The 12554-nt window shown below is 25.6% G+C and overlaps 1 protein-coding gene across 1 annotated transcript; it reads right to left on the minus strand.

The window, feature by feature from the left end:
* Positions 1-1639: 1639 nt before the first annotated feature.
* On the minus strand, positions 1640-3006 carry LOC112601628 (KRAB-A domain-containing protein 2-like). Its single transcript, XM_025349337.1, has 2 exons — positions 2004-3006; positions 1640-1926 (listed from the first exon to the last, which is right to left on the minus strand). Exons 1-2 carry the CDS (start codon positions 2992-2994, stop codon positions 1640-1642), a joined length of 1278 nt encoding a protein of 425 aa, XP_025205122.1. The 5' UTR covers positions 2995-3006.
* Positions 3007-12554: the final 9548 nt, after the last annotated feature.

Raw genomic sequence — 12554 nt, forward strand, 5'->3', positions numbered from 1 at the left:
ATATAAAGTATATATCAGCATATACAGTTATAAAATTATTTTACCTATTTTATCATTTATTTTATATTTGATTTTTAATAACCAAAAAAAGATGTTTTTACTCTATAATTTATTTTCAACAACAATTTTACAGTATTATGAGTCATGACTATTAAAATCTAGTGACATTCGTGATGTAATAGACTTTAGCTATCCACGCAGCTTATTTTAAACTTTGATAGTCTAAAATTTTATCCTCTACAAATATTAAATCCTAGTTATATCAATGCACTAGTGCTAATTGAATAATAATTTTTAATAAATTAATGGTTGTGTAATAATATGTATCATAATTGGCAAATAATAAATAATAATTTTAAAAATTGTGTTTCAAATTTAAAATTAATAGATAGCGTTTAAGTGATCTAATTTAATTACACTTGCTGCATTCAGTACTTAATTTTATAGTTGAATGAAATATTAGTGGTTGACATACGTTTTTTTTTTTTATTATAATTACATTATTGTATTAAACTTTCTCTAAGTTTTTAGAGGCATTATTATATCACAATATCTACGTCTCAAATTTATCACTCTATAATTCTATATATTATATATGTATACAAAATCTATGAGACACGCCCTCATTCCCTTAAAAATTAATTTACCCCGTCATCAGATATAATTAATAAATATTAATATGCTATAAAGAGGTCATGATATTTTCCTCCGTGCACAAGATTTTTTATACAAACTTTGATAATGTCTTAGAATATTAATCTGCGTCTACTTGGGTTTTTAGTCAATACTTTTTTAAAGTGATTGCTAATCATATGTAATATTTATTAGTATATAATACTCCGTATACGTTCAAGTAACGTGTGACAGAGAAATAAGAAGCCCGTAAAAATCGGTATCTAACTATAATATTATAGTAGGTACATCGCAAATAATATCAAAAACTTGTTTTTCATGATTTAAAGACGATTTGATAAACCGTCATTCAATGACAAAAACGTTTTTTCGTATAATTATATACCTACCCACAATACGATATAAAATATAAAATTTTGCAGTGATACTATACTGATGTATGGTTTATGTAACCTTAAAAATATAAAATATTATTCGACTTTTAAATTTTTTTAAATATATCTATACGTTATATTCGCATAATCTTTGATTAAAAATAAATCAAAAGATTCTAAAATATCGTATAAATGTGCAACAATATTATATTTTATGAATAAGAACCTTTGTATTGTATATAACCTACAAAGTAGTATTTTATATTCAGATTTGCAAAAAAAAAAAAAAATAGATGAAAACTTATAGTAGTTATCGTTTATATTCGACATCATGTACAGTACTCCGGATAGTATGTTCTATATATATGTTACGGTCCAAGTGGATAAATGGTCATTGTAAACACTGACCGGACAAAGTTTACAATGTCCGAATTATTCAAGCCATGTAGATAATTATTCACATAAACCAGACAATGTATACAATGACCAGAACTGCAGGTGCCAAGTGAATAAAATACATATATTAATAATTAATGACTTATATAATTTTATTTAATATTTTTTTAAGAGATTTGATTAGCAAATAAAATTGAGAATATTTTATTTATATTAATTTTTATTGAATATTGAAATTATTTATTTTTACAAGTATTACCGCTATGGCATTTAGAGTTGCATAAAATTCCAGCAGCTTTACATTTGCATCTCCTTGTTTCGCATTTTTGAACACAAGTGCAGCGGTCATAGCCTTGGCCTCCTAGATTTGAAAATAGCCTAGCTGCTTCTCTTAGAGACAACTGAATATCGGGGACTTCATCAACACTCACAAACTTCTCCTTGCAAATAGTAAATTGATTTCTACTATAATAATGTTGCAGTTTACCTTTGGTTGTGCCCAATTTATAATTTCCGTCTTCCACTATAAAAAAAAAATTGTAATTATAAATAAACATATTAAACAACAAATAATAATTAAAATGTTATTGTTTATAATACTTGATATAATTACTGCCAAAATTGATCGTAAGTCGCTTCGAGCTCTATCTACGTCTGGTATTTTTATTTTTACTGAATCTCCAATGTTTCCTTCACAAAATCTTCTTTCAGAAAGAGATTTCATTTTATTTGCTTGCTTTTCTAAATTCTGCACAGATTCATTTCTTTTTATCTGAATAGAAAGTTTTCTAGAGCTTAAAGCATCCTCAGAATTGTAATTTTCTTCATTTTCTTCTACAATCACTTCATTGCCTTCCTTGTTTTTTTCTTTACTTTCTTTCTCTTCAATAGTGTTTAAGGCTTTTTCTAAATCTTCTTCTGTTTTTAATTTTTCTACTACATGCATTGGGAGTACACAATTATTTAATCCAATTTTAGCCCTAGAGCCAAACATAGCTTCGTACGGTGAAGATTTAATGCCATGATGAAAAGATCGATTTTTCATGAATTGTACGAATTTTATGCCTTCGCTCCATTTTTTGGTGTTATTGTCTTCCAACCACGTTCCCAACATATTCTCTATGTCTTGGTTGGCACGTTCTACTGAACCTTGACTTTGAGAATGGCGAGGCTTACCATGTACTATTTTTAAATCTTTCCACATACTACATAATTCTTCTACTATCTTGTTTGAAAATTCTCTACCATTATCGCTTTGCAATATAGCTGGAGCACCAAAAGTTGTAAATATATCCAGTAAAACATAAGCAACTTCCTCAGCACGTTTATTAGATAAAGGACGCAAGTTTACAAATTTAGTTAAATGGTCTTGATAGACTAAAATAAACTTATAATTACCATCAGGCTGGGCCTGCATATCAATTAAATCTATTTGACACCTTGAATTCATTTCTTTTGATATAATAGGTTTGACTACTAAGCCTTTTTTAATTGTACTTCCTTTTTTTTGGCATGATTCGCATAAGTTCAAGTATAACATAATTGCCTCCCTTGTTATATTTTTATATTTAATATTTAACTCGTGTTCCATTCTACTACGCCCTCCGTGCCCGATTGATAAATGAGTTTCATGGAGGATATTAAAAAGTTCTTCGTTATGCACGTAATATTTAATTTGGTTACCTTCATTTATTGGTACAACAAGTTTTTCCACATTACACACTCGCATTGTATCATACTTCTTAATCAATTTATAATCATTTGGAATTTTGGTTTTTTTCAATTTTAATTCTTTTAAATGTACTATAAGTTCATCATATTTAAGTTTACTTAAATATGTACTGTTAGGTTTTTTAAGATCTAAAATATTATTTAAACGATTATTAAATGTATTTTCCATTTTAAAAACAACACGCACAAATACTACACAATTATAACACAGCACTAAACGGCACAGGTAAACAGCAGTACGCGTACTGTCGTCTATGATAGATATGGCTATATGCCTACATAGAGTTCCATGATAATAATAATAAATTGCGATATAAATTGTTGTTATTGATGGACGACGAATATCCAAGCGGCGTATGTTGAAAGTGCCCACCGATTCCTAATTATCTACTAATGACACTACCGATAAAAGTTATCGTAACCCGTAGGACGTAGTGCCTGAAAGAAATAACAAAAATATTAAACTCTAAAATAACTCTAATATTCACATTGACCACACCAGTTTTAGCATTGTATACAATGACTGGACATTGTATTACAATGACTTAGTCTATACAGGAATTAAATATGTATTATTTACTTTGCCCAAATGTCTTAGACATTGTATACAATGTCCGGACATTGTATTACAATGACTGATTTATCCACCTGGACCGTAACATATATATATATATTATTATTATATTCACCACAATAGTGCACGTGACATAATTTCTAATTCTATTACAAAAATGTTATAAAATATTTTCCTGCTGATTTTAAAAGATGAATTGGCTAGAATTGGTCAAAATTAAATTGCATTTGATATTTTTCTTGATTAATCTTTTCATGTGTTATAAAATCGGTCCTGTGAGTAAACTGTTTTTCAAAAAATATCCTTAAAAAAAAACTTATGTAATATTTTTTTGCTTCCAATTACCTAATGATAATTATAGTTTAAAATTAAATTAAATATATTTAAATATAAATTATAAATTTAAATCCTACGTGAACATTTTATGTACAGCGTATAAATCTGCATGAATCTATGATATATATATTATATATATATCTGATATATTATATCGGGCGGTGTTTAATACTATATTACTATATTGTAACTAATTTTAAAAAATCAAGCAAAATGTCAGTAAATTAAATTAATAACTAAAATATATATCCCATAACCTCTATTATAGTATTTAAATGTTATTTAACATATTTTAATAACTATTAAATCTCTACATAGCTTATTATTTAATTTATATAAAATAATATTTGTTACACATTTTTTTATAAACGAAAATATACTTTCCAACTTAAAACAATAGAACTGTTTTTGTCGTGTATAAATATAGGTAAATACCACAAATATTTAGTAAATATTATAATCCATAGATTGAATCACGTTTAAAGATTTTTGTGATAGAGGTTTTTTATAAATATTATATTTTTCACTAATTAGATCCCAAATAAAATATGCATTTCTTATTTGGTACACAAATTCAATAATTCAATCACATAATTTAATACAAGCTATAGTTTAAAATAATTTTCTATATTTTCTCTTACTAATACCACATTTATAGAATTCCCCATTCAAAATATACAGAGGTAGAAGAATTTTTCAATATTCCTACTATACAAAAAATACTTACTAAGAATAAATTAAAATTTTTATTTAAATTATTAAGTTACTCTATTAACTGCTCTCAATTGTTAAAATGTATTAATTTTAAAATAAACACTAAAAACTCAAAACTAACATCTTATCAAATTATAAATTATAACTTTTAATATACACGGAAATATTACGAGCTAAACTCGCTATATAATGTTTTAATAATGATAAGAAACAATGATATTAAATAAGTAGATTTATTTTATAACTTGTCATACAAGTTTTCACAAAAATTTAAGTTTTAAAATAAAAAACATTAACACGAAAAATCAATTTTTATCTAAATATCATATTAATATTTTATATTTTTGTTATTGTATAATTTATAATCGTTGTATATTCATGACCGTTATATTAAGTATTTATTTATCAATATATATTATTGTATATTGTAATTAAATTTTAATTGAGTCACGATTGTACTTACTGTCACATTAAAATGAAAATGGAATTTATTTCCATTAATTAAGTTATTATCAATACATTATGGCTTGACATAAGTAGGTAGCTAAAATATGATGTAGTCCACGATGCAGGTAAGAAGTGACACGAAAATATATTGAAGTGATAATGATGGATATATTACGGGTTTATGGTAGTTTTAAAACTACGAAATTTCAAAAACAATATCAGAAGAGGAAAAATATTTGAAAAAAAAAATGAATTATAAAACAAAATTTTTATGTTCAGTGTGGTTAGGGTAGTTGAAACCAGAGCAATAGCTAAGTATTTTTAAACTATATTTATATGCTATACGTCTACAACCATTACTCAAAAGATCCATTTACTTTGCAGTGAAAACCCTACCACCCATTGAATATAGATGGAATAAGTAATAACCTATACTATATACTTTTAATAGTTGAAATTGTATTTTTACGTATGGTATTCGATGCACAACGCACTTAATAATCATCAGTTCAATATTTTCTATAACTTTTCTAGAATATACTTGATTATCTGTAAACTATGCTCGAGTTTTATAATATTATATTCACATTTAGTGAATAGCGAATCTAATTTTACTTAAAGCAATTCTAATTCTACTATCACTAAAAATATCAACATTTAAAAATATTAGTCAAAAATTACATAGAAAAACTAGATTTCTACTATTATTGTTTTAAAATTATTAATATTATGTATAGAATTACTATGAGGTAATTTTATGTTAGGTAATATGACAAATTATGTTATTGCAGATTTACGTCCGTCGCTTAGAAAAATCTATAAAAATAAATAACTAACTATATTTATTCACAATATAATTTTAGATGTTTTTTTTTTTATTTTCCACATACTCTTTAGTACGTGTAGGACATAACAGTTCCCGTTACAAAATTTTAAGCTCACGTATTTGGACATGACTCAGCAGTTTTACAACGAAATAGTCTCATCTTTTTTAAAACATTGATATCTTTTCAGAAAACCATTATTTCTAATGGAATACCTTTTTTTCAGTAAACTTTAACAAATATTCCAAGTATATTATTTGCACAATACGAATCACAAGAATTACTCCAACTATGTTTCTGCGAAAATGTAATTGGACAATCACAAAGTACGCCTCTCTATATGAATAAATATGGTCAATGGTTTACATCACCTACAAACAATTTTCTTCTAATATCCGAGTAAATGTGACGATGGTAGAGAATATTTTTCCAGCCTCGTATTAAAAATAATACATTACATGTCCAAGAACTTGCTTCCCCTACCCTCTTTTGTTATTATCAGTAAAGTCATCGAAATAGCATAAACATTTTACAAACCATTTTTAAATCGTTTCCCTGAAGTCATGTATACATAAAATAAGATCTAGGACCAGATTCACAGCCCTCCACAACATTTTGAAACCTAATTTTCAAATATTTGCAATTATTGGCAATTAAATTTAAAAATATTGTCGCTATTTTGGAACCAAATAGTCCTATGGACGTAACATGTATATGCAAGATGCCATGATTGCCTGACCCGCATAACGGATGGTATTGAAAAAATAACCATTTGACAAAACGATCGTCTAATTTTTATAGTAAATCGTTGAAATAATATCTATTTTACTTGTAGACCAGTGATGTTAAAATTTTAAAGTTTTAGAAGTTTAACACGAAATAACCTTGTGATTGTGCCAGAGTTTCGTTATAGTCTTACAAATAAGTGATGAGAGTAGCTGACGTGATAATGTATACATAATATATTAATATATATATAATATGTAACTGAATAATTATATTTCGCAAGATGGAGTATAATAATATATATATATTACAATATAATATGTCACACATTTTCAGAATATATATATGTAAGTAAATAGGTACTAATGGCAAAGAAGACGATGGAAAACGATCACTATGAAACTTGAATACTAAGAAAATAATTCATACAGGAAATTATATACGGGCCAAAGTCTCTATAATAATTTGTAACAGCGTTATTACAATAATATTATTACTCTCCTCACATTTCATCAAATACGTCACAAAGGCTCCAAATCAAAAAAAATAACCTAGGAGCGTATATAACATCAAAAAATATTTTCTGTATTCTGTACATTCAAATAGAATAAATTCTAGTTAACTTATAATAAAAAAAAATTAATATTATTATTGCAACATTTATGCGTTACATAAACAATGAGCAAATCGAGTGATGTATCATATTTCAATTTACTTGTGGCTCGCCAAAAACGTATAGATGCGTGTAATTATGCACCTATTTAATCTGTTATAATATTATTCACCTTAGTTCATAACGTAACAAGTACTGCAAACAAATACTTAAGAGGACGTCGCACCTGCTATGTTGTCTCCGTCTTATACACATACAACGTAGTAAATTTTCGTTCACCAATTTTAACAGTGTTTTTTTAGTTTTGATATTAGAATGAATTGACCTATTATTAAACTTTTAGGTAAGAACATTATAATGTGTTCTCTTGTTGATTTTTTAAGATATTTTAATTTTTAAGTGAGCTATGAGTATGAAAAATATAAATATTTGAAAATGCTCATAAACTCACTATTATAATATCATAAAAAACTAAAGAGGGAACACAAATAATGTTCTTACCTAAAAGTTTGATAATAGGTCAATTCACTCTAATATCAAAACTAAAAACACACTATTGAAACTGGTGAACGAAAATTTACTACGTCGTACGTGTATAAGATGGATACAACATAGCAGGTACGACGTTCTCTTAATACTGTTTATTTATTTTGTAATAATCAATTAAAAATTATCGTATAGGAGATTTTTCAATTATTTTAATGAACTTGAGTGATTAGTAACAACTAATAGAATATTACCTATAATCATGATATTAGACGAACGCGTTTTATGATGTATTCCGATTTAGTTAAAATCAAAAAATACTTTGCGCCGTGTGCTGAAATTCTTAAATTATTATATAATAAATAAATTAAAACGAATATGTAAGTATAAAATCTATTCGCTCTCTTAAAATAGTACACTATTCTAATAAATAATTATTATACAGTGAAACCTCTATTTAGTGGACAGCCATAGAGAATTAAAAAATATCCGCTATAGGGAGTTGTCCACTGCCAACGACTATACCACATTGAATACACCAGTTATCGTTCTATCACTGAATTTAAACAACATCGGGCTTAGTTCTTGGATGGGTAACCACTTGGGAACACTACGTACCGTTAACACGAACGAACGATTACTACATCATTTTGTTTCAATCGTTAGTTAGTAAGTTGTACTACAGTATACAGTTCGAAAATGTATAAAGAGAAAATTTTATAAGAGGTCAATTTACTCTAATTTTTAAAATAACGAAGCAAAACATGATCTGCTGAGCATTAAATTTGCTATGTTATGCACTTGTAAGACGAAGACAACACATGCGGATATCACGTCCTCTTAAAACAATGCATCTTGCATCTAACTATCTTGATTAACAACGAAACAAGTATTATTTAAATTTAAAACGCCAACATTCGTAAAAACAGCACAGAAGCAACTTCACAGCACTCTTTTTTACAGCACTAAAAGCCGATCTTCCAAAGTGATTCAAGTTAAGACAGTTTAGAAGGAATATTTTAGTTGTTTTTGTGAACATATGTAAAACCATTAAACTTTTAAGGTTTTTTAAAAAAGGTAAAGTACTTTAAACACCAAAAAAGTACTTATGTGGCTTATATCTGAAACCAATGTTATCTGAGAATATACAATGACAGACAGAGCTTATAGTTGTAACAACATTTTTACGATAAAATTGATAAAATAACTGTATTTAATATAAATATGATAAATAGCTTAAATAGATTGCTTAACTTTTGGTCTAGATTATACTTTAAATGAACTCAATAGTTTTTTGATATTACAAATAGAAAAAAGTTCAACGACAAACTAACAAACTAGGATCACTTGTCAAATTTATTTTACTGAAAAACAAAATTTCCTGCTAGAATTTTAAATTAAAATATTGGCATATGAAAGCATATGAAAATGAAAATTTAAATGATTATCTGCAGATGTCCTTTTTTTTTTTTAATATTTATCAAACAAAAATAAATAAATCGATTACGGGTCCATCAAAATAAAAATAATATAGCGACGGGTCAACTAATATTTAATGACGAGAGTAAGAAATAAATACATAATATTTTTGAATGAAGCCTTAATTTTTGTAGTCATTTGACATTTATCGTTATCTTGACTGTTTATTGTCAAGAATTGAATAAAATTGAAGAGATCCGTTTTGGTAACAAAGCCATCAATTGTTAGTGAAATGCGAGTAACTTTTAACTTGAGGGAAAATAAACACAATAAAATCTACCAATATTACAATCTTTTTTTTATAAAAAAATAAAAAAATTCTTTAAATGTATGAATTTAATATATTTTGTATACAAGGAACATCACAACGAATTTTAAATTATAATACTTTATTATATTTTTATTTTTTCACTGTCAATAAAAATTTAAGCGTTATATAACCTTATAAGCAGTTAGTCTTATTATTTACAATTTATTATAATATTTATTTTTATACTTTTATTTATAATATATTATAATATATTACAACAGAGCTATAAATTATGATTTAATATAAAATAGATTAATATGTGTAATTTAAAAAAAAAAATACTTGGGTAGTTCTGCTTGTAAAAACCTCGTATTCAATGGGTTCTTATATCACACCATTCATACCTCTACGCATTTATGTACATAAACGCCATAGCTGATAAAAACAATACGTGCACAAATAACCGCAATATTACAACCCAAGTACTGACTGTAACCTTTTTACAGAGACGCAATTATTAAGAACGTGAATAGAACATAAAAAATAATCATTCAACCATAAAAAGAACACGTCAGTTAGTTTATCCTATATCAGTCGCACAATCGACTAAAAAGGAATGTTGGATAGTAACATAGGTAACGGAAATAATGCATTACGTAATTTCGTTAAAATTGTTTTCAAGTAACGAAAATGTGATGGAAATTACTTTTGATAAATAATTCCTACAACATAATAATATGTTACTGCTTTGATTTGTTTAGAATTACAATTATTAAAAAAAATAAAATGAAATAAAAATTATCAAAAAAAAAAAAATAACATGTTTATAATGCAGGATCGCATACAACAATAATAATTCTGCACACAAATTTAATCATTAACATATATATTATTTATGTTTTATTCTAAATCAATAATTATGGTTAAGTTAAAGCGTTTTAGATGTGCTTCAATTTGTTGGTGTAATGCATCTTTAAGTATAAATTATTCATAAAATATTTTACTTGGTGCTTTATAACCCTACACTAGATTTTATATTGCAAATTTATCCTCTACAGTTATAGACAGAAAAATAACTTCTACAAATTTATAATATGTATAAATTATTCTTTGGTTTTAGAAAATATCCCGTAATACTACCATTACAAAAACAAGTTCCAATACTTGGATCAACACGGTTTATTAATTATTTGTTATTTTTACTAGGAACCTAGCAATGTTCATTTTCTAGCAATAATTTCTTTTTTTGTAATACAATCACTTTTTTAGTTATGCTTTCAAAATATAAGTGAACTGTAGCATTTCTGTCGTTTTAAAATTCTAGAATTTTTTTTTTTTTTTGTATAATACTCCTTTTATTTTGTGCAACAAAAATCTATTAAAGAAACTGCATAATGTATAACTGCATAATCCCTAGTAGTGTGGATTTTCCAAGCTAAGCAAATAATAACCATAAAAATTACTACTTGTTAATTTAATATAATATTACTTTTAATACAAATTTTGAAATAGTTGATAAAATATAATATAAATAAATATATGTAATGTGCTAATGTGAATTGGAAGTTTAAATGTTTACATTATTTTGAAATTTCATTAAATATTAAACTGTATGTTATCATACACCATATTATGTCCAATTAAAATACCGGATTCATTCATGGGACTTATTTTGTGTACAAAATGGTATTGTTATGCTATCAAGTAAACGAAAACTAAATATAAAATAAATTGTTATTCATTTTAATTCTTTACAACTCAGTTTTCAACGATTTTGACACGTCAACTTGTGCCGCAAATTACGTTAAAAGTTAATAACAATTATTATTTAATTAGTTTTTCTCTTAATACACAGAATAACGTTTTCTATAAATAGCTCATGTGGACTGCTGTAATTAAGATTTTATACGTATTAACACTATTAACAAAGATAAATATACACAACTAATAATAATAAAAATTTAAATTACCAAAAAAATGGTTTTTATTTAAAATATACGAGTATATTTTTATTTAATAATATAACTACTTAATATAATAGTTATTAATAAATAATAACTATTGAAAACATTTCATATTAACTAGTGTCTAGTACTATTCGAATAATGATAAATTAATAATATTTCATTTTATTAAACAGAACAGTTCAATAGATAATACAACAGGTTGTAAATAACACAATATAGTTAATGACTTAATAAATATTTGTATGCACCTATTAAGTGTTCTGTATATAAATATACAATGAAAAGTAACGCAGTTTGTTTTTGGATTGAAAAATAAAGCAATTTTATTTGAGTAAGGAGTAAAATAATTACATTACTTTTTAAAAGTAACATAACCAAAATTGATAAATGTACTTCTAATATAACTATTAAAATAGATGGAAAGTAGGTACCGTACTGAAGTGCAATTGTAGGTGTCAAGTGAACCTAATCATTGATGAGTAAAACACTGGAATATGTGTGTTAAATTTGAATTCAATGGTAAATCATTGCATACGAAATACAATGTTGACCAAAAACGGTTAGCCTATAATATTATAAATACATTCTATTTTTCGGTAAAGTTTTTTTAATTGAAAATATAAAAACTCACGAGGAGTCTAGTATTAAATTTTTAAAACTTAGATGAAACATTTTTTTATAAATTTCTTACCATAGAATAATTTTAAATTTTCAAAAAATTTTCAAATCTTGTCAAAATTCTTACTTTAAACGCTTATAAAAAACATTATAACTTTGTAAATCTTTAGACTAGAATAACTTTCTGTATAAAATGATGTATCACTCAATTTTAATGTAACTCATCATAACAGCTAGTAATATACTACCGTACAATAAAGTGGTACCACTTACTTTCTCTGTATTATATCTAATATGTATTTAAATGTTAATAGCTTTGGCAAAATATTTTATAATATATATATATATATAAACAATGTAAAATATTAAGAAAATAAAAATGTAGT

Source organism: Melanaphis sacchari, unplaced genomic scaffold, assembly GCF_002803265.2.
Source record: "Melanaphis sacchari strain LSU unplaced genomic scaffold, SCAv2.0 Contig7_pilon_pilon, whole genome shotgun sequence".
NCBI classification, from domain to species: Eukaryota; Metazoa; Arthropoda; class Insecta; order Hemiptera; family Aphididae; genus Melanaphis; species Melanaphis sacchari.